The sequence below is a fragment of the Sorex fumeus genome, unplaced genomic scaffold, assembly GCF_029834395.1.
Source record: "Sorex fumeus unplaced genomic scaffold, SorFum_2.1 ptg000044l, whole genome shotgun sequence".
Taxonomy (NCBI): Eukaryota; Metazoa; Chordata; class Mammalia; order Eulipotyphla; family Soricidae; genus Sorex; species Sorex fumeus.
In genome coordinates, this window is record NW_026606101.1 from 32044725 (window position 1) to 32066975 (window position 22251).

The window sequence follows — 22251 nt, forward strand, 5'->3', positions numbered from 1 at the left end:
TCGGCCCCGGAACCCGCTTGGCTTTGTCCCTCTGCCAGTACCTTCATGTGTGCGGAGAGTGGTCTCAGCATGGTGGTGGCTGGTCCTGGAGGTCTTCGGCTGCTGGAGCCCTGGTCGGAACGTGGAGGAAAGCTCAACCCGCTCCCCTCCAAGGGACCCCGGCGAGGAACAGCCAGGTGCAGGGGCAGGAGACTATAAAAATCCAGCCCCCGGACGAGACCAGAGCATCCTCCACCCAGATCCTCCAAATTCCAGTAGGCGGGGGTCACACCCACCACCTGGCCCCCTGGCGCCGTGTAATCCCATCAGCGGCCAAGACTCAGAGACTACAAGACTCAGAGACTGCAAGTTTTAATTTTGGAAAAAGAATAAAGGCTTTGCCAGGCCAGGAATATAGCTCAAAGGATAGCGCATATGCCTTGTACATGCAGGCCTTGGTTTAACCCCGTAACCTTCAGGGTGTGGTCTGGACCATTCCCCAAAAGAGTTTGGGGGACCAAGAGAGTCTGGGAAATGAACTGGCTATTAGCCATGTAAATCCAAGGGCATTAACTCCAGTCCCAAGAATAGGGCTTCTTGCAGGCTTATGCGTGTTGTTGGGGGAGGGGAACCCTGGAGATGTGTGTGGGGGGTGGGGTGGGGGGAGATGGATTGTCTTAATAAGGAAATATCTTATTAAAACAATAAGTTGTGAGGGCAAATACCTAAGGTACCATCCATGTACACTGGTAGCCCCAAAAGACTCATGGACACCAGTGAATCACAGGCCTCAAATCACTCATGCTTTAAGAGCCAGTCTTGACTCACATTTACTTGGAGCAATGATGTGAAATTTATGAGCTCCTGTTGCCCGTGCTGCTGTATTTCAGGCAACTTTCTACTCGGTTGTGCAAACCACCAAGTCTCCTCTTCTTTCCTGCCTGCAGCTATTTTCACAAGCTGTACCTCTAAAGAGCTCGTTATTCAACCAGAATTGGAGCTGGGGTTCACCTATAATTTGTCTTCCACTTTCCCCTCTGTGACCGGCTCCTGGCTCCACTCTGGGCTGCCCACATTTCAGACATCTGTGAGATATCACTGTGTGGGGACCTTATGCTTGAGGCTCTGGGCTGAGATCTTGATGGCGTCTCCTTCCTTGCATGTTTGTAAATGAGGCATAAGTTCCTTTGCAACCGTAGTTCTCTAGTACATCAGGGGTTGAGTAGGAGATTCTAAGCATTCACGGGGCTGGGTAAATAGCAGAGGTTAGATATGTACCTGACTCCAGTTCAATCCCAGAGACCACATGGGCCCCACAGAATCACTGGCTGTGACCTGAAGATCTCCCCACCCTCTGCTGGCTTTGCCACAAAGACCCTGCACTGCAGCATTCCAGGGCCCGAGCAGTGCCACATCCTACCTTCAATGGAACCTAATGGCCTGTTGGAGGAGCCCCCAGCGCCCCTGAGCACGACTTGGGAAGCCCTCCCTTTGAGAAACAAAAAAGAAAATTCTCCAGCTGGAGTAATAGTGATGGTTAAGGCACTTTCCTTGCAGGCTACTGACCTAGGTTTGACCCCTAATCACCACATATGGTCCCCAGAGCACCACCAGGAGTGATTTCTGAGCACCTCTGGGTGTGACCCCAACCCCCCTCCCCCCAAAAGGAAAATATATAAAAAAATGTAGGGAAAAGGGAAAATCTAGATACTCAGGCATGGATCAGCTCATGAATAAATGGTGGTGGCTAGTAGGGCTATATACCTGTCACTGTCACTGTCTTCCCGTTGTTCATTGATTTGCTCGAGCGGGCCCAGTAACATCTCCATTGTGACACTTGTTAGTGTATTTGGCATATTGAATATGTCACGGGTAGCTTGCCAGACTTTGCCTTGCAGGTGAGATACTCTCGGTAGCTTGCTGATCTCTCTGAGAGGGGCAGAGGAATCGAACCTGGCTAGCCACGTCAGCAACATACAAGGCAAACACCCTACCTGCTGTGCTGTATATATTGTTTAAAAATAACTTTAGAAATTCGACTTGATACTTTTCCAGTAAAATAGGAATCAATTCCATTGTGTGGAGGAAAAAAGGGTTTGAAGAAGTTTTTGCTTAAAGTACTTGTTAATTATTTATTTATTTTGGTTTTGAGGGACACACCCATTGGTGCTCAGAGGCTATCATGACTGTGCTCAGTAATGACCCCGGCAGTGCTAGGGGAACTTATGTGGTGCCAGGGATTTAAACTGGGTTTGCAGGTGCCACAACTGCATGCAAGGCAAGTGACTTTCCTCCTGTACTATCTCTCTTTATTAACTTTATTAACTCTTCCTGTTCCTGGATTGGACTTTCAAGAAGGTGAACTGGTTCTTTTCCTATTCAAATTCCTATCCTTTGGTGGCCAGTTCCCAGCATTCTCTAAGAAGGTCATTTCAACTAAGCTGGAAATCTGAAATGATTTCTGAGAGGATAGGTTCAAAGCTTTGCTCATCTTCCTCTCATGCACATGTGAGGAACCTGCAACACACTTTTTTGAGGAGGAAATTCTTTATTTAGCAAGGTTTCTGTGGAGTGAACTATCTTCCATCAGCAGGTTTTCTGTGAGCCACATCCTACCAATAGCGGTTTCTTAGCAGGAAGATCAGGAGAACAACAATGAGGCCAATCAAAAGTAAATCCCAGTAGGATCCAAGGGTGTTGTCCAACTGGATCCATTTCCATCTCATTGTAAATTGCTGACAAGAGACATTTTGTCAAGAAAGGAGGAGTGAGAATGAAGGAAAAGAAAGAAAAGAGGAAGAAAGGACGGAAGGGAAAGAAAGGAAGGAAAGGAAGGAAGGAAGGAAGGAAGGAAGGAAGGAAGGAAGGAAGGAAGGAAGGAGGAAGGAAAGGAGACAAAGGAGAGAGGGAAGAAAGGTGGAAGGAAAAGAAGGAAGGTAGGAAGGAAAGAAGGAAGGAAGAAGGAAAGGAGAAAGAGGGAGAAAAGGTGAAAGGGAGGAAGAAAGAAGAAAAGGAGAAAAGTAAGGAGAGAGGGAAGAAAGGTGGAAGGGAGAGGGAGGAAGGAAGGGAGGGAGCGAGGGAGGGAGGGAGGGAGAAAAATATAAACTTCTCATTCTATTCAGCACCATTACCCACCACCCAAGTTACTCTAGAATTTTCAGAGATATGGAACCTATTTTAGACAAACTTACATTAAAAAACAGGATATCTCTGAGCAGGTGTACAGTTTCCAGTTTCATGAGAGCAAAAAATACAGGTATGTGAGCATCCGGACTAGTTTGAGCTGCCATATCATATAACCTCCTGGCCAAGTGAACATCCTAGAAATAGAAGAACATCTCATACTCAGGTTTTTTTTAAAGGGATAATTAAACAAAGCCATTGAAAATAGCATAATTTTATTTTTGTAGGAAGAATAATCCCCCAAAATATTCGTGCCCAAGGAACCTGTGAGTACATTATGCCACATAGTAAAGGGGATTTTATGAATGTAATCAAAAATATGCTTTTGTGACAAGGCATATTTTAGATTATCCAATAGAGATAATGTAATCCAATGAGTCTATAACCACTTATTTTTCTGAGCTGAAGTCAGAATAGAAAGATAGAAGTGATGTGGCATCATGAAAACCCAGAGATCTTATGCATGGTAATGACTCAACATGTGATATCTGGACGGGTCATGAAGAATGAAGGAGGTGGTATATACGTAGTCAGCAAAGAAATGGGATCTGCAGTCAGACAACACAAGAACTGAATTTTCTCAATGACATGAAAGAGCTTGAAAGCAGATTCTTGCCCCAGCCTCTATCAAGGTACATAGTCATGATTTCAGTTGTGAGATTCCATACACATTACCCAAACTTTAGAGTTCTGACTTATGGAACTGGAAATAATGAGTGTATGCTATTCTAAGATACTAAGTTTGTGGTGATTTGTTACCAAAAGTGGTGGGAATTTATGATCACCTACAGTTTATCTTGGATAAACTTGGACTAGGGCTTATATTCGATTCCAACTATATGGGCAGGAGAATATTAGATACTTACAGTACAATTTCCAAACATGCAACAATACAAAGGGTGGAAATCATTTAAAATTCATAGAATTTGTCATATCTGAAGCTAAAATTTTGTATATCTTAGATTCTTATAGATAAGGACTTAGACTACCTGTTCACCCCTGAATTTCCAGTGCTTAATGAATTGAGTGCATACACTTCAATAATATAAAGACAATGAATAAATTATCTTGGGTTTTGGGTGGAATTTGATAACATATAACAGTCTTTTTAGATTTTTTTCCTATTAAAGAATTCCCTGTACGTAGAAAGAATTTCACCTACTTACTTATTTTTGGGTTTTGTTTTGTTTTCTCAAACAGTAATGAAAAGGCTAGGTAGAATTGCTTTAAAAGTTGAAATGCCCTAGACCAATTCCAGGATTGAATTTTGCTTGGTTGCTTGCAGATTATTTTCAACAAAAGGAAAAGAAGAGAGACTTTTCACAAATCATGATCATTCAGTATCTTCTCCAACCCCCAGGCCTCCTTTATGGACTCCAATCATTGTGAATCCTCAAGGCCTCCATGAGGTTCATTTCGTGGGTAGTTTCAACTCACAACTATGTCTTGTCTCATCATTTCTTAAATTTACCTGAATCTTTGTGTCATGGCACATGTCAGAGAAAGAGAAATGTTTTCTCACTTAAAATATGTAAAATTTTAAAAGAAAAGAAAATGAAAAAACTCTAGAGAAAATGTGTAAAAACTGTAATCTCGATCTGTTAGCTTCAACAACTTCAGTGGGTGGTCATTTAAAAGCACCTTGCAGATTATAACAGTTAAACTGCTCCAACAAGCGAGAGGCAAACTGACTTTAAAAGGATGTTCAGGGTAAGATAACTTTGTCAATATAACAGCCATTTGTTCTTATTTTAGCCATAGTTATTCATTTATTTCAGCAGAAACAGTACAATAGCTTATTATATAATAAAAACATACTGTGAAGCACCCATTGAAGTGGGAGGTCTCACAGTTCTCAGTGGGATTAGGATGGAATTTGAAATGCTTTCTTTAAAAGGTCCACAGAAAAGAATTTCTGCAAACTTTAGCTAATTAGGGCAACACATATAAAAGAAATTTAGCACTGTAGCACTGCCCTCCCATTGTTCATTGATTTGCTTGAGCAGGCCAGTAACGTCTCCATTGTGGGACTTGTTACTGTGTTTGGCATGTCGAATACAGCATGGGTAGCTTGTCAGGCTTTGCCATGCGGGCAAGATACTCTTGGTAGCTTGCCGGGCTCTCAGAGAGGGGCGGTGGAATTGAACCTGGTTCTGCCAGGTCGGCCACATACGAGGCAAACCCTCCACCCACTGTGCTATCACGCCAGCCCAAAAGAAATATAAGTGCTAGAATTTAGAAAATATTCCCTTGTTTAAAAAATGTTATTAAAAAATTTCACTTTTTTTTGCTGATTGAGGTTCTGTGAGTTACAATATAATTAATAATGGTTTCCCATACACATAATTCCAACACCATACCCTTCGCTTCTCACCCCTCATCTCCCTTTCCCAAGTACCTGGTCTCTCCACCTTTAAGCCCCTTTAAGCCCCAAACCCATCATCAACTCTGTTGTGTGGATCAATTTTTCTGTTGATCTGCCTTTTGTTCTTTGTTGCTCCCTTGCTGTGTATCTTTAAGTCCCACATCTGAGAGAAATCCAAAGAATTTCTTCTTAGTAAGTGCTTTCAAGATGACTAGTGTTCACTAAATAAGTTCACTGTACTCCTCGTTCATTTTCAGTTGTATTTGATTTTCTGTTGTTTATATATGGGCTCATTTTTAATCAGATCCAGTAAATCTAGTCTGTGGACTCTTTTTAAATAAGTCTCTAAAACATTAGGCATGCCAAAATATCACCAATGTTCAAATACTCATAATAATTGATTATAATCCAAACAGAATTATCTAGCAATAAGTTATTTATTTTATGAGAATTGTTCAATTTTATGATACAAGAGTTTATGCTAGTCCCAAATCTTTGAGCGTTAAAAAAGTAAACTCATATACTGGGACAAAAATAACTTCAATGAATAATTTATTTTTTCTTATTATAAATATCGGCTATATTTTAATTAGGGGAAACTTTGAAAACAGAATGATGAGCAAATAAAAATCTCACCCATAATTTTATTGTACAGAATAAATGCTGATTAAATCACAAACATATACATCTTTACGGTAGAGCCTGGCAAGCTATCCGTGGTCTATGCCAAATAGACCAAATTGATATGCCAAATCCAGTAATAAATGGATCTCATTTCCCTAACCCTGAATATGCAGAGTCGAGAAGGATATGGAAGGAGAAGCTGATAAAACACCAAGGCAGACATAGGCTGCCAAAACGCAGAAAAACAAAAATGATTGTCTGTACTTTTAATGCTCGTACGCTGGCATCTGCTGCATCCATTGAAGACCTTATGGTACAAGCACGAAAGATCAAGTACGACATCATTGGTCTGACCGAAACAAGAAGACATCAATCCCATCATGCTGTTTTCGACACTGGAGAAGAACTGTTCCTTGGAACATGTGATAAAAGAGGCGTTGGTGGTGTTGGTATCCTTGTCAACACAAACTTAGTCACAAGCATTGATTCATTTGAATGCCTAACAACCCGAATCGGACGATTACACTTGAATAAATGTGGCTCACTACCGGCAGTTTCTATCTTTGTTGTCTATGCACCAACATCCAGTTATGGTGAAAAAGAAACTGAGAAATTCTACATGGAGCTGGAGAAATTCTATAAAGAAGATCACACCTTCTACAAGATCATTGTCGGTGATTTTAATGCCAAGATAGGACCAAGAAGATCAGTCGATGAACTCCACATCGGAACCCATGGCCTGGAATGGAACGAACAGGGTGACAGACTGTCTGAGTTCATCATGTCAACCAAAACCTTCCATGGTAACTCACAATTCCAAAAGGCTGAATCTAAACGTTGGACATGGGAGTCTCCCGATGGACGGTTCCACAATGAAATAGACCACATCATATTCAATCGGCGGTTTTGCCTAACCGATGTTGCTGTTGTCCCAAAATTCCAAACGGGATCAGACCACCGTCTTCTTCGTGCAAAATTCTACCTCACAGAACGAGGAGAAAAGAATGCAAGGTTTAAGAAGAGGACTCCCAGAACAACCACCAACTGGGAACTCTTTGGCTCTGTTGCGGCAACATGGGAAGATGCCGTCATTGACAACATTGATGAGGAATACGATCGAATGATTCAGCACCTCCATGATTGTGCAAGGAATGCCAAGAGAGAGATAACCACAAAAAACCGTCTTTCTTCGAACACTCTTGAACTTATTCGCCAACGTGGCTTGGCACATGCCTCAGGCAACCACAAGCAAACGTCCGAACTGGCAAAACAGTGCAGAAAAGCCATCAAGGATGACCTCAAAAACAGGAGAGCAGCAGTACTGGTAGATGCAGCAGAAGCTGGGAAAAACATTCGTAATGCCCGCCTGTCCTTCACCAACTACAAAACCAAGATGACTGCCCTCCGACATCATGATGGATCTATCACATCTTCCAGAAGGGCAATGGAGAAGATTATTCATGACTTCTACTCAGATCTCTTTAATAGCCACATCCACTTGCCCACATACCACATACCACATGATGGATATGTCGTTCCCAATGTTCTCCCTTCCGAAATCCAACATGCCATCTCGTCGGTAAAGAAACAAAAAGCACCTGGCCCAGACAAGATCAGACCTGAACACCTGAAGAACTTACCATCAGTACTCATCAATACATTGGCTCGACTCTTCACACGCTACCTGTCTGAATGCAAGGTTCCATCCCAATGGAAAACCAGCAAGACTGTACTACTATACAAGAAAGGAGACATCCACGACATTGGCAACTATCGCCCAATCTGCCTATTGTCTGTCATCTACAAACTATTCACTCGAGTCATCCTGAATAGGATTAGCAGAACACTAGATGAAGGACAACCATGTGAACAAGCTGGATTCCGAAAAGGATTCAGTACCATTGACCATATCCACACAATAACCAAGCTCATTGAGGTATCTCGGGAGTTCAAGATGCCGCTCTGTCTAACGTTCATTGATTTAAAGAAGGCCTTTGATTCTGTTGAGACGGAAGTGGTCATGGAAGCCCTAGCCAATCAGGGCGTACAAACTCAATACATCAGGATCCTTCGTGAGCTCTATTGCGGATTCACTACCAAGATCTCACCATTCTACAAAGATGTAATCATCCATATCAAGAGAGGGGTTCGGCAGGGTGATACCATTTCACCAAAACTCTTCAGTGCCACCCTCGAGAACATCATGCGACGACTGGAATGGGAAAACATGGGAGTGAAGATAGATGGTCGGCAACTACACCACCTCCGCTTTGCTGATGACATCGTTCTAATAACACCAAACATCAGCCAAGCGGCACAAATGCTGGCCGACTTTGACCGTGAGTGTGGAAAGGTAGGACTACAGCTGAATCTTACGAAGACAATGTTTATGAGAAACAGCCTTGTTCCCGATGCTCCATTCGCTCTCAACGGAACCACCATCTCTGAATGCAACAGTTATATATACCTAGGTCGAGAAATCAACATGATGAATGACCTGGCACCTGAGTTGCGCAGGAGGAAGAGAGCGGCTTGGAATGCCTTCAAGAGCATTGAAGAAATAACTAAAAGGACAAAGAACCTCCAGCTACGAGCACATCTCTTTGATTCCACTATTCTTCCTGCATTAACATATGCCTCAGAGACCTGGACCCTACGAAAACAGGATGAGAACGCTATTCGGGTCTCTCAAAGAGGAATCGAAAGAACTATGCTTGGAATATCACGATTCACTCAAATGAGAGATAGAATCCGGAGTTCTGATCTTCGTCAACGCTCAAGAATCAGGGACGCTATCTCATTTGCCAAGACATCAAAAATCAGATGGGCTGGACACGTAATGAGGTTTACAGACAACCGCTGGACTAGAGCCATTACTGATTGGATTCCACGAGACATCAAAAGATCACGTGGACGGCCACCTATAAGATGGTCAGACTTCTTCGTCAAGACCCTAAATGATCGGTTTGAGGCTCTACATGTTCCTAAAACGAACAGATACCATTGGGCTACGCTAGCACGCAACCGGGATGAATGGAGACGTTACTGGCACCCGCTCGAATAAATCGATGAATAACGGGGATTAAGTGATTAAGTGATAAGTGATATACATCTTTCTAGCACTTCAGCATTTGGAGGAATTGGGTTACACTGACTGTGCTCGAAACTTAACTCTTGGCTTAGTGCTGAAAGAACATTGCTAGCAGGGCTTAGGGGTCCTGGGGTTTGAATCTGGTTTGGCCATATGCAAGACAAGTGATTTTTCCACTATATTATCTTTCTGGCCCTAGCACTCTGGCACTTAATATACATTTATGCCTATATACTTTTAGAAAATTTTTGTTTTGCATAATTTTTTACTTTTTTAACGAAAAAATGTATTTCAAACAATATACCATGTTCTAGGAAATTCCTTTCTTCTATAATACTTTTACATTCAATGGTTGCATAGTATTTCATAATGATGGCTAACATATTAAATATTTACTTCATTAAAAACAAAGATAATCATTAATGCCATTTACTTAAAAATTCATGACAATTTTTTTTAGTTTAATTTTTTTTGCTTTTTGAGTCACACACAGGGATGCACAGGGATTACTCCTGGCTCTGCACTCAGGAATTACTCCTGGCGGTGCCTGGGGGACCATATGGGATGCTGGGGATCGAACTTGGTTTCGCCGTGTGCAAGGCAAACACCCACTGTATTATGGCTCCAGCACCCTCATGACAGTTTTCAAAGGACATATAATTTACTACATTTTAAAGATAAAGAAGATAGGGTACAGAGACGTTATCTCACTTACTCAAATTCATATAACTTATAACAGTTTCAAATCCATATAGTCTGTGCCTAGCTTTCTCACTAAACCAACTAGGCCATGAAATACATAATAGAATTGTACGTCACTATAAGGAGTTTACTTAAAATGTCTTCTCAGATAGAGAAGGGAGCACCAAATAAAGGGTATTTGGAGGATCCTCCCAGGATGGGAGATACATGTTGAAAGTAGACTAAGGACCAAACATGATTGCTACTCAATGCCTCTCTTGCAGACCACAACACCTAAAAGGAGAGAGAGAACAAAAGGGAATGCCCTGCCACAGAGGCAGGGTGGGATGAGGGGGATGGAGGGTGGGAGGGATACTGGGATCCATGGTGGTGGAAAATGAGCACTGGTGGAGGGATGGGTATTTGATCATTGTATAGTCGAAACCCAAGCACAAAAATTTGTAGATCTACAACTGTACCTCATGGTGTTTCACTAATAAAAATTAATTTTAAAAAGCCTTCTATTTTAGTTGTTCAGAGGGTTTTTATTTGTTCATTTGTTTTGTAACAAATAAATCTACACACAAAATATTTCCACACATTCCTGATTATTTCATTACATTATTGATCCTCCAAATTCCAGTAGGCGGGGGTCACACCCACCACCTGGCCCCCTGGCGCCGTGTAATCCCATCAGCGGCCAAGACTCAGAGACTATAAAATCCAGATCCCGGAACCGCGCGGCCGCATTCGCGGCCGCGCGACATCTTATCAGAACTTTTCTTTATGACATCTTATTATCTCATTCCTACTTTGGACAAACTTGCAGGCTTTTGAATGTAGCCTGCCCACAGGGCAGAGTCTGGCAAACTCCCCGTGGCCTACCAAATATGCCAAATACCAGTAACAATGATGGGTCTCATTCTCCTAAAGAGCCGTGAATATAATCTCAGTGCTAGGATGAAAGAGACGTTACTGGGGCCTGCTCGAGGCAATCGACGATTAACAGGATGATGAAATGAAAATGAAATGAAAATTGAAGTATATTTCAAAACAGGTTATAACCATTTATAAGTCATGTATTTTCTCTCCTGTCATATTTTTGAGAGCATCATGTAAAATATCTAACTTCAGTTTTGTTTGGCTTTGATTACAACTGGCAGTGCTCAGGGCTTATTCCTGGCTCCTCTGCCCTTGGGGATCTCTCCTGGCATTGCTGTGCCAGGGGTGCCAGGGACCAAACCCGGGTTGGTCACATGCAAAGCATGTGCTCTGCCCACTTTATTATCTCTCCAGCTCCTAAAATATCAAACTTTGGAGCCATAGAGTTAGTGAAGCAGTTCAGCCACTTTCCTTGAGTGCAGCTGACCCTGGTTTGCTCCTGGTATCACATGATCCTCCAAGCATTACTAGATGCATCCCTGAGACCCTTGATTCAGGGTGGCCCCGGTAATCCCTAGCACTGCATGGCTCTATCAGCTCAGTACCCTGAGGGCCCTCACATTGAATCACTGGCCTGGTTGGCCGAGAGCTGGGATGGTCCCCATGTCTCTTGAATACTACTTGGGATACCCAACAAAATAAACTAATAAAATATTTAGCTTAAACTTATCCTTTCCTTATGCCAAACACAATAACAAGTCTCACAATGGTGACATTACTGGGCCCGCTCGAGAAAATCAATGAACAACGGGAGGGCAGTGATCCTTTCCAAAAAACTATTCTAGGCTGCTGTTTAAAGCTTTACTTCTAACACTCCAAAGATGGTCAGACAAGACAAATGAGAAATAAAAACGTTTCATGCTTTACTATTAATTTTGATAGGTGTATTTATATGTTATCCAGTGGATAGTTTTATTTTCTCTGCAGGATCCAAATGTCTATTTTTAAATAGTTTTAGCTACATATATTTGACACTCATTTTCATTTACCTTTTATCTTAATTTAGAATAAATTTTCTACTTGTTACAAGACCCATGTTTTCTTCAATTTAAAAAGATTTTCATGTATTTTATACTCCATTTCACAAAAACGTTTTATAATAGAACTCTAAGAGAGTTCTCATTTTTCTCAAACTTTTTTTTTATATCACCATGAGATACACAGTTACAAAGTTGTTCACAATTGGGCTTCAAGCATACACTGTTCCCAAGTCCTTCTCTTCACCAATATACATTTCCCAGCACCAACTTTCCCAGTTTCCCACCCACCACGTCAACCCCCCCAACTCCATCTGCCTCTGTAGCAGGCACTTTTTTTTCTCTTTCTCTCATTCTCTTTCTCTTTCTTTTATAGTTTGCAATAAAGGCACTGAAAGGTTATCATGTTCATCCCTTTACCTACTCGCAGTACTCAGTTTTTGTCCAGAGTGATCATTTCCAGCTATCACTGACATAGTGGACTTCTCTATCCTAACTGTCCTCCCACTCCACCACTTGTAGCACTTTCAACCATAGGCCAGTCTTCCTGGTCTTTGTTACTACTGTCCTGGGGCATTAGTCTCCTATGCACAGTGGGTACGGCGTTTGCCTTGCACGTGGCTGATCCAGGTTTGAATCCCCCGTCCTTCTCGGAGAGCCCAGCAAGTTACAGAGAGTATCCCGCCCACAGGGCAGAGCGTGGCAAACTCCCTGTGGCATGTTTGATATGCCAAAAACAGTAACAACAATTCTCACAATGGAGATGTTACCGGAACCCGCTCAAGCAAATTGATGAACAATGGGCGGGCAGTGCTACAGTGCTACTATGATTTTTATTACCCACAAGAGTGCAATCATTCTATATCTGTTCCTCTCCTTCTGACTCATTTCATTCAGCATGATACTTTCCATGTTTATCTATTTATAAGAAAATTTCATGACTTTATTTTTTTCTGGTGGCTAAATAGTATTCCATTGTGTAGATGTACCATAGTTTCTTTATCCTGATATCTGTTCTTGGGCATTTGGGTTTTCAGATTCTGGCTATTGTGAACAGCACTGCATTGAGCATACAAGTGCAGTATGCTTCTGCAATATGTTTTTAGACCCTCGGGGTATTTTTCCAGAAATGAAATTGCTGAGTCATTTGGAAGCTCAATATCTAGTTTTTTTGAGGAATGCCCATATTGTTTTTCAACAAGGCTGGACCACTTGGCATTCCCACCAATAATGAGTGAGAGTCCTTTTCTCTCTGTATCCATGCAGCACTGGAGGAGTGAAGTAAACACGGCAAAGTACACAATTACTATCAAAATAGGTTAAGTTAAGAAAAATTCTGAGTGTCAGGGAAAAATTGTTACCTTCATTAGGTAATAAAATGTGAGTAAGATTTTTAATTTTATTTATTTTTTGCTTTTTTGGTGCATGTGTACGTGAGTGTGTGTGTGTGTGTGTGTGTGTGTGTGTGTGTGTGTGTGTGTATGGTGGATAGGGAAAGTGGAGAATTAATAGCACCAGAAGTTATCCTTTATCAAGAATAACTTTGTTGGGGTCAGAGAAATAATACAGTGTGTAGGGCCTTTGCTGTGCATGTGGTCTAGTTCAATCCCTGGCACCATATATCACTCTGTATTGCTGGATACAGAACTAGGAATAAGCCCTGACCACCACTGGGTATGGCCCCCAAACCAAAATAATTAAATGAGTAATTACTATCTGTATTAGGTAAGATAATGTTAATATCTGTTACAAATAAACTCTTACATTTCAGTGACTTCTGATATTCTAGTGTGGAATTCCTGGTTTATGGTAAATTTTTTTCACATGTAATTGGGAGATCCAAATCCCAATTACCAGATGATTTTTGACAGCTTCTAGAATCTCTGTGTCTTTTGTATTCTGCCAGTAGAAGAGGAAGGGACCAGGGAAAGCTCCATCTACTTTATGGCTTAGATAAGAAATTTCATTCTTTCCTTAAACTTCTATTCCTTTGGTGAGAATTGGTCATATGCGTAAGAAGTGAATTAGGAAATGCAGACAGATCCAAGCAGCAAGTTTGCTCTTTAAATTGAGGTTTACAATTTTTTTTGTTTGAGGTCACACCTGTCAGTGTTCTGGGCTTACTCTTGGCTCTGCATTCAGGGATTAGTCCTGGAAGGATTTCAGGGGCCCAAATGGGGTGTCAGGGATCAAGCCTGGGTTGATATTGTAAGGCAAGAACCCTACCTGCTGTACTATCACTTCAGTATACTGGAGATTACAAATCTTTGGTGGGCAAAGCTCTCTGCCCCAGATTTATGTGGAAGAACGCTGGAGTGTAGTTCTGAGAATCTGTGAGAAGCCTTTACACACTTTATGAACAGTAATTCAAGCCTCTATCAGGATACAGACAGAAGGAGTGGTCAGGAGGGCATGAGAAATGGAGAAATGGGTTTTGTTCATGTCACATTTCTGAAATGTTTCATAGTAATCTATGAATATATGGCTTATGCATATAAATTAGATCACATCCTTTCCCAGTTTTCTGCCCGGTATTATTTTGTGTTCCCTGAACAACAGTACAGACAGTTCTGTTTTGTAGTTTAAGCCAAAGAGCTCATTGAACTTAATCTGAAGTCAGAAATTGGACAATAAGATGCTTCTTAGTGAAGACATTAAAATGACTCCCCTTCATCACCCAAGTCCCAATCTGCTTTCCTAAAGACAAGAATGACACTGACCCAGTTTTAAAAATAGGGGCCATTCCTAGCTACTTCCGGGGTTTGAGTGATGGTGCTTGCTATGGCAGTGAGTTTCCGACAGTTTGGCTGGGTAGGGGGCATACAGAGGGCAAAGGTACGCATCTGCCTGCCTGCACCATCTCCCTGGTCCTCTCTTTTGTTTCTACATCAATATAATAGGAGTTAATTTTTTTTTTTAAATCTTACTGTATTTTCCTGGAAGGCTTGATACAACAGGGTTTAGAAAATCTAATTCCACACCATACCTTTTGTGTTTTTTTTGGGAGGGGGGTCATACCTGGTGATGTACAGGGATTGCTCCTGGCTCTGCACTCAGTAATTATTCGTGGTGCTGCTCAGAGGACAATATGGGATGCTGGGAATCAAACCCAGGTCGGCCACATGCAAGGCAAACGCCCTATTGCTGTGCTATCACTCCAGCCCCCACACCATACCTTTTTTGATTTGTAGAGAAATCCTGGTAATGATATCATATTCACCTTTCCCTCTGGTTTACATGAGGATTAGCTAATAAGGGGATTGAAGAAATGCTTAATTATTCAATGAATTAAGTGCAGTGAAACCTTTTTTTCCTAATCGTTTTGTTTTTATTAACCATCCTTGGAACAAGCTTTAAACTTAATTATCTGCAGATTCACTTTAAGAATTAGAAAAGGTAGTATTCTCTTTGTTAATTTGTCTTTGAGGTAGCAAAATTAATAATAAAAAAACCCACTTTGCCCCTGGGTGCTAGATTATTTTGCTAATTGCTAACTGAAAGAAATTAATAAAGACAAAGAGTAATGAACCCTAATTAATGAAATCTAAAATCCCATGACTAGGTCTGATATTAAGTGCCATCCGTCAGCTTTGTGTATGTTGCTCCTTTCTGTAGAAAAGCAATAGTGTGACCGCAAGAGACTGATCCACGATAAATGACCCATGATTTTTTTTTGGTTTTTTTTTTGACCCATGATTTTATAGGAATAAAATCCTATAAAATCTGTGAGGATAGAACAGAAATGCACACTAGAGAGAAACTTCAAAGTCTTTCCTAAACATGAAATGTGTATCTGTCCAACATCTATTTGACTTTGTGAAGAAAGTGGCTAGGACAGAGCTCAGGGGTGACTCCAAGGAGAAGGACCAAACCCTCTGATGGTTCATCATCTGTGCTCTGGCAGGACAGTTATCTTCTCTTGCCTTGGCCCCTGTCCCTCTGAGAGGGTAATCCTCCATACTCCCAAGGACGCAAAGCCAAATTTGGCCTCTATGTCAGAGGTGAACTGGAGCTTTTAGCCCTTCTTTAAATCACATTTTCATTTAATGGGTGGGGTCACTTTTATTGTTAATGTATGCAGTGCTCTTCTTACCATTATTATGTTTTTGCATAAAGAATGCACAAAAGCTTTGTCTTCTAGTTTCACTTAGCTCAAATTCTCTTCTGATGTTCATAATAGTCATTCCACACATGGCTTGATTATAGAGCACTTTCACAAAGCTGATTGTGTTTTAAATCCTCAAAGCTCAGGGCTAGGCAGGTTCTGTTGTTTCACAAATGGACATGGGTGTGGTTGGAAAGGAGCAGCATGTAGCTAAGAGACATCAAAAGAATCATCCAATTTCCTTTCCATCCCGTCCCATTCTCATTTTCCCCATAAACTTAGAAACACAGGATGCTTCCTCCTGCTAGGAATAGACTATAAAAGAATTGGATTTGTATTTTTGAATTTTTTTCCCATTTAAGATTCTGGGCTGGAGTGATAGCACAGCAGGTAGGGCGTTTGCCTTGTACATGGCCAACACAGCTGACCAGAGTTCAATTCCTCCATACCTCTCAGAGAGCTCGGCAAGTGACAGTGACCTAAGATTCTAGGGCTAGGTGCCTGAGCCATAGGACAGTGGGTAGGGTGCTTCCAGACCCATGTTTGACGCCTAGCACCCCATATGGTCTCCTGAGCACCACCAAGTATGAACCTTGAGGACAGAGTCAGAAGTAATCCCTGAGTATTGCCAGGTGTGTCCCCCTCCTTCCAAAAGATTTTCACAAAAGCAGGCAATAAATCACAGAAAGACATAGATTACCCCTGATTGCATTGTGCACCATTAGCAAGTATTAGTACGGTATTCCCTACAAGTAATTCTCAATTATTTGCACAACTGTAAAAAAGAAGTGAACCAATGATATCTTCATGTTTTGGCTCTTGAAATCTATCCAGGAATATAAAAATTGAAATGAACTATATGCTTGAGCACTAAGAATGATTTAATGCAGGCTCTAGTATTTCCCAAAAAAGCATGGGACCAAGACAGACCTGAGTAGAAATTCTGACTTTACAACTATAAGAGTGGGGGACCATATGGGATCTCCAGGATCTAACCCGGGTTGTCTATGTGCAAGGCAAATGCCCTACCTGCTGTAGTATTGCTCCACCCCCAACATTTCTGTTTTCTTATGCACACATTGAAGACAATTATGGTATGTATCTCATTAAATGATGGTATTTTAAGGACACAGTACACATATCACCTAATGATAATGCCTGATCAATATTGTCATTATTGATAATCAGACTCCAACGGCATCTTTTTTTTCACATTTACCTATCTAAGTATAAAATGTACACACACGTGGAGTTCATGCACAATTCAATCAGCCTAATCAGTGGCTGAATAAATAGCAGTACTCCTACATAAAAAAGCACACACACACACACACACACGTCCTTTCAGTGTTAGCATTTCTTCATAATGAACATGGCTCATCTCAAGTCAGGTATTAGTCTTTGAAGAATGGAAAGCCATCATCTTGGACCTACCTAGGATGCTCAACATTTCAGCAATGTAAACAATGAGTATTTTTTTTTTTTTGCTTTTTGGGTCACACTTTGCATTGCACAGGTCACACCTTGCATTGCACACAGCTAGGTCACTCCTGGCTCATGCACTCAGGAATTACTCCTTGGTGGTACTCAAGGCACCATATGGGATGCTGGGAATCAAACCCGAGTTGGCCGCATGCAAGGCAAACACCCTACCCATTGTGCTATGGCTCCAGCCCCAACAATGAGTGTTTCTTAAGACATTCCTGGATTAATGTCACCTCAGTATTTATCTCAGACCTCATAACCACTTTTTCCTATTCATCGAGAGTTTTGGAGTCAGTGGAAATTAAAATTTGGCAAATGGCCTTGAGATGAAAGGAGAGACAGAGCCCACTAGCACTGCTAGTGAGAATCTGAATTTGTGAATCAAATTGGCTTACACAGATTTATTCTATTTGTTGGTTATGTCCTTGTACAAGAAAATGGAGAAAATTATTTCCATTTCATAGAGTTCATGGTAGAGAAAGTAATATGTCAATGGTAAAAGTTTATGGGAGGGAATAAACACATGGTAGATTCTTTCCCATCCTTCCTCTACAATGATGATGTCAATGAAAGCTAAAACAGTTACAAGTTTCCCCTTTCCATACAGCCATCATTAGGATGTTTGGATTACTACCAGCACAATTACCTTGGCAATACCTAAACCGTGTTCATACATATAGGCCAGATTGAACATGGCTTGTGCACTGTGGTATTTGTCGGCTGCAATGCTGTAATGTGTGACTGCCGTCTGATAGTTTTGCTTCGTCCCATAGCCATAGTAATAGTAATCTCCAATTTTCACTCTAGCAAATACATTGCCTGATAGAAATATTACAAAGAGAATAAAAACAAATGATTCGTGTACAGTTCCTAGTAACCAAACCCAATGATACGTATATAAGAAAAATATAATGCCCAGAATCAGTATTAGACTTTATGAAATAAAAAATATTATACTCAATACTATAATCTGTCTTCATTGTAGAATAATTCCCATAGTAAAAAATTCTTCAAGAATAAAAATAATGAATTTTACCCTTTAATTTATTTTTTGAAGGTAGGTCAACTCTTGCAAACTGGATCTGACCCTTCCTGTTCTCAGGTTTTATTCCTGAATCTTTATTTTCCTATACTTCAGGCTTCTCTCTTTCCTAGATCAATCCCATCAGTCATTCAAACATGTTTTGATATCTTTTTATGAAGAAAAATGAATTTTTTACCTTATTTTTTCTCACAGAGAAACCCCCTGTTAGTGCCCTTCTGTTTCCTTCAGAGTCATTTCAAAACTGTGTTCTACACTCACCCTCTCCAAGCTTTGTGTCCTACTCTCAATCACCCCAATCTGACTTCTGTCCTGCTCTTCCAAAAATGGCCACTTCTAAAGTAGTCTCTATTTTCTCAGCAGCAAATTCATTGATCGCTGCTCTGTCTTTTTCTTACTGGATCCCTAAGTCATACTTGGAATTATTCTGACAAGTCTGCCAAAGAACTTCCTTCTCTTTGATATCACAACATTGTTTTTATTTCCCTTTGGCCTCATAGGCTTTTTTCAAACTCTTTCCTAATGCCTTCTCTGTCCAACTTTTAATTGTTGAAAGATCAAGCACATGGTTATTTGATCCCCCCACACCTTTTCATCTCTCCTTAGTTTTCTTCCCATTTCTCTTATCCTTTCCCCTCTTCTCTCTACTACTCTCTGGTCTTAAATCTTTCTTCAGGTGATCATATCTAGATCCACAGCAATCTTGGTGTTTGTTATTCCTGTTTATATGTATAGTCCTTCTCTATCTAAGTCCTAAACTCTCCATTTTCTTTCTAGACTTCCCCAATTGGATTTCAAACATCTAATTAAGATACTTATCATAAATTCCTACTATCTACACCCTCCCCCCAAACACACGAAACAGAATTATTTTTTTTAATCTCAATGCAAGCACTATCATTTAGGCCATAAGTCTAGGAAAATTACACCTAATTATTTTTCTCAGGCTTCCGTGCCATTGAATTATCAACAACTTCAGTAAGTTCTATTGTTTCTACCTCTAAAACATAACCTTTTTCTCTAAAACTTCCACCACCCTATTCAAATCTGGCATACTACAATAACCTCCAAAACATTCTTTTACTTTTACCTTTCAATCTATTTTGCCTACAATAGGTAGTATAATCTAAAAATATAAAATAAATTCTTGTTATTAATCTGTATAAAATCTCCCAAGTGTTTACTTTTGCACAGAGAGTAATTTCCAAACTTCTTCCTTGACCTACTAGTCATGCCCTATTCTATCTGCTTTTGACTTCCTTGACTGGTTTTTATCACATGTCAATTTCTCTCCATATCTTTGAAGCTTTTTAATATTCCTTCAATGCCCCAACCTCATTCTAATCTCAGAATCTTGAATTAAGATTCTTTAAATATTTCTGCTGGCATTTTTAGAATTGGTATGTTTAAAATCCCTCTAATTCTTAATGTAATTTGCTTCTCATCAGTCCTACTGAAAATGTTACTTCTCTCCCAAAGCCTTCTTAAACTACCTTATATAAAGCATTACTATTTATTAGTTATATATCTCATCTCTATGTTTTATCTTCTTCACAGTACATGCAACTGTTATCTTATTTGTTTAGCTTATTTCCCCCCCTAACTCCCAGGAGGGCAAGAACTTTGAAGCTTTTCATCAATGATTTAGTTCCAGAATCTAGAATGGTACTTAATAAATATTTATAGAGTGAATGACTAGAGATGGGAAAATTTTTAGAAAATGCTTTCTCCCAGTTAAGTAATCTTACTTTCTAGCACATGTGGATATATTTAGGGGTATTTAAAAAATTACTCTTTAAAAAAGTTATTTGTTTAGATTTTTGAAAGACATTAAAGTTCTCCTTGGAGCTCATGTTTCCATTTATTAGAAAACTAGTGTTGGTTGATAAAATAAGAAAATGCTCATTTCAGATACACATTTTCAGCTGCTGCTAACTACTCTTTGACAATCAGGACTCCTTTAGCAAAGCAAGAATTGCTCATACTTTGGTCTCAAGGGTATCTATATAAAGGCTATACAACTTCCAAAATTTTCTTTCCACTTGGACTGCAGCACTGTTCTCCCGTTGTTCATCGATTTGCTCAAGCGGGCCCAATAACGCCTCCATTGTGAGACTTCTTGTTACTGTGTTAGGCGTATCAAATACGTCACAGGTAGCTTGCCAGGCTTTGCATGTGGGTGAGATACTCTTGGTAGCTTGCCGGGCTCTCCGAGAGGGACAGAAGAATCGAACCTGGGTCAGCTTCGTGCAAGGCAAATGCCCTACCCGCTGTGCTATTTCTCCAGCCCAATTTCTAAAAATCATTTGGAATGAATTTGAGTTCTAAAGTTCTTAAAATCCTCTGTTAAAATGTGATACCATGAGCCATCTTTAGCTTTCTCTGACTGACATTAACTAACAAAATTATTTAGCTGCCAATGCATGTTATTAATATTTTCTCCCGAAGTACTTCATTATAGACAGGCAGACCCAGATTCAATCCCTGTGACATCATATGTCCCTCAAGCCCTGCCAGGAGTGATCCCTGAGTACAGAGTCAGGAGTCATCCCTGAGCACCACTGGGTGTGGCCCCCAAACTAAAGAACAACAAAAATGAACAGGAAGGCAGCTGGGGGCAAGATCTTATAAAAATGCTACTCAGGACAGGGAGATGTGGGGCCTGGATGGGCAAGAGATCCCCGAGCTAAATCCATCCATCCATCCATCCCCTACTAAATACAGCTAAATACATCCCAGGGTACCTTCTGGGTCAAAGTCACGAAGGGACAAAAGTACATTTTTGAGCTTTATGATCACGAAACAGGATCCCTGAGGGTCTGATAAAAAGGGAAGGTAATGACTAAGCACAGCTGCTCTCTAGAGTTTCAGCTCCACCCTGATTAACTAGACTGATTAGGGCCCTGTGGCCAGGCTGATGGGATCCCAGGGGATCACTGACAGTACAAGGGATATTCCCTTCCATTCCATAGTCACAGGCTAATGACCAAGTCCTGAGATTTCAGCACCCTCCTAATAAGCAGCAATTGGTAGAAGCAGCATCCTTAGTGACTGGTTGGAACCTACTTTTCTAACTTCAAGTGAGCCACTCAGCATCCAGATCTTTTGGGACACTCATGCTTGACCTCTCTTGTGATCCATGATTATTTTTAGTAACATGACTTTTTTTTTATATCATCTGTTTAATATTAATGTATGCTTGTGTTAATGTTTCCTTTCCTTGGGACAATTTCCACATTATTTCTTGGCTTGGAATAAACTTGCTTTTCCTGTAAATAAGCTGATCTACCATAGCTCCAAACAAGGTCCTTACTACATTTCAGAAAATATAGGATATATTTTTAAAAAGAAATTTTTCACTAAAATTGTATGGAAGGCTTGTTACTGTGTTGCCAGCTCAGTTGGATCTGAATCTGAGAAGGCCCCACTGTGATTTTGTCCTCTCCTTCATATTAGCATCATCTGAGGACCATTTTAGACCCATCCACTTCTTGTTGAAAAGGGATATGATTTGGCCCCAACCTGAAATGTTTTCAGGAAATTAAATTAGACGTAAAATAGTTCTCTTACTGCAAGAATTATTATTCACACATTCAAATGCCTAATGACAGCTTTAAAGATTCTGCTTTTTATAGTTTAGAAAAAGAATGGAAAGAGACTATAAAGCAAATACCACTTTCCAGTGTTTGACACCGATGGTATCTTACATTCTACTTCACAGGTTATGCCTGTAAGTGGGGCCTGGAAACACTAGAAAGAGGAGGGGATAATGGCTAT

General features: G+C 40.6%; 1 protein-coding gene across 1 annotated transcript in view; it reads right to left on the bottom strand.

The window, feature by feature from the left end:
* The window catches only part of SEL1L2 (SEL1L2 adaptor subunit of SYVN1 ubiquitin ligase), a 174827-nt gene that overhangs the window by 7519 nt on the left and 145057 nt on the right, over nucleotides 1-22251 (bottom strand). Inside the window, exons 17-19 of the mRNA XM_056121630.1 lie at nucleotides 18079-18251; nucleotides 3171-3299; nucleotides 2596-2714 (exon numbers count right to left, since the gene is read on the bottom strand). Of these exons, the coding sequence (XP_055977605.1) occupies nucleotides 2596-2714; nucleotides 3171-3299; nucleotides 18079-18251 (421 nt within the window). The remainder of the gene's footprint in view (nucleotides 1-2595; nucleotides 2715-3170; nucleotides 3300-18078; nucleotides 18252-22251) is intronic.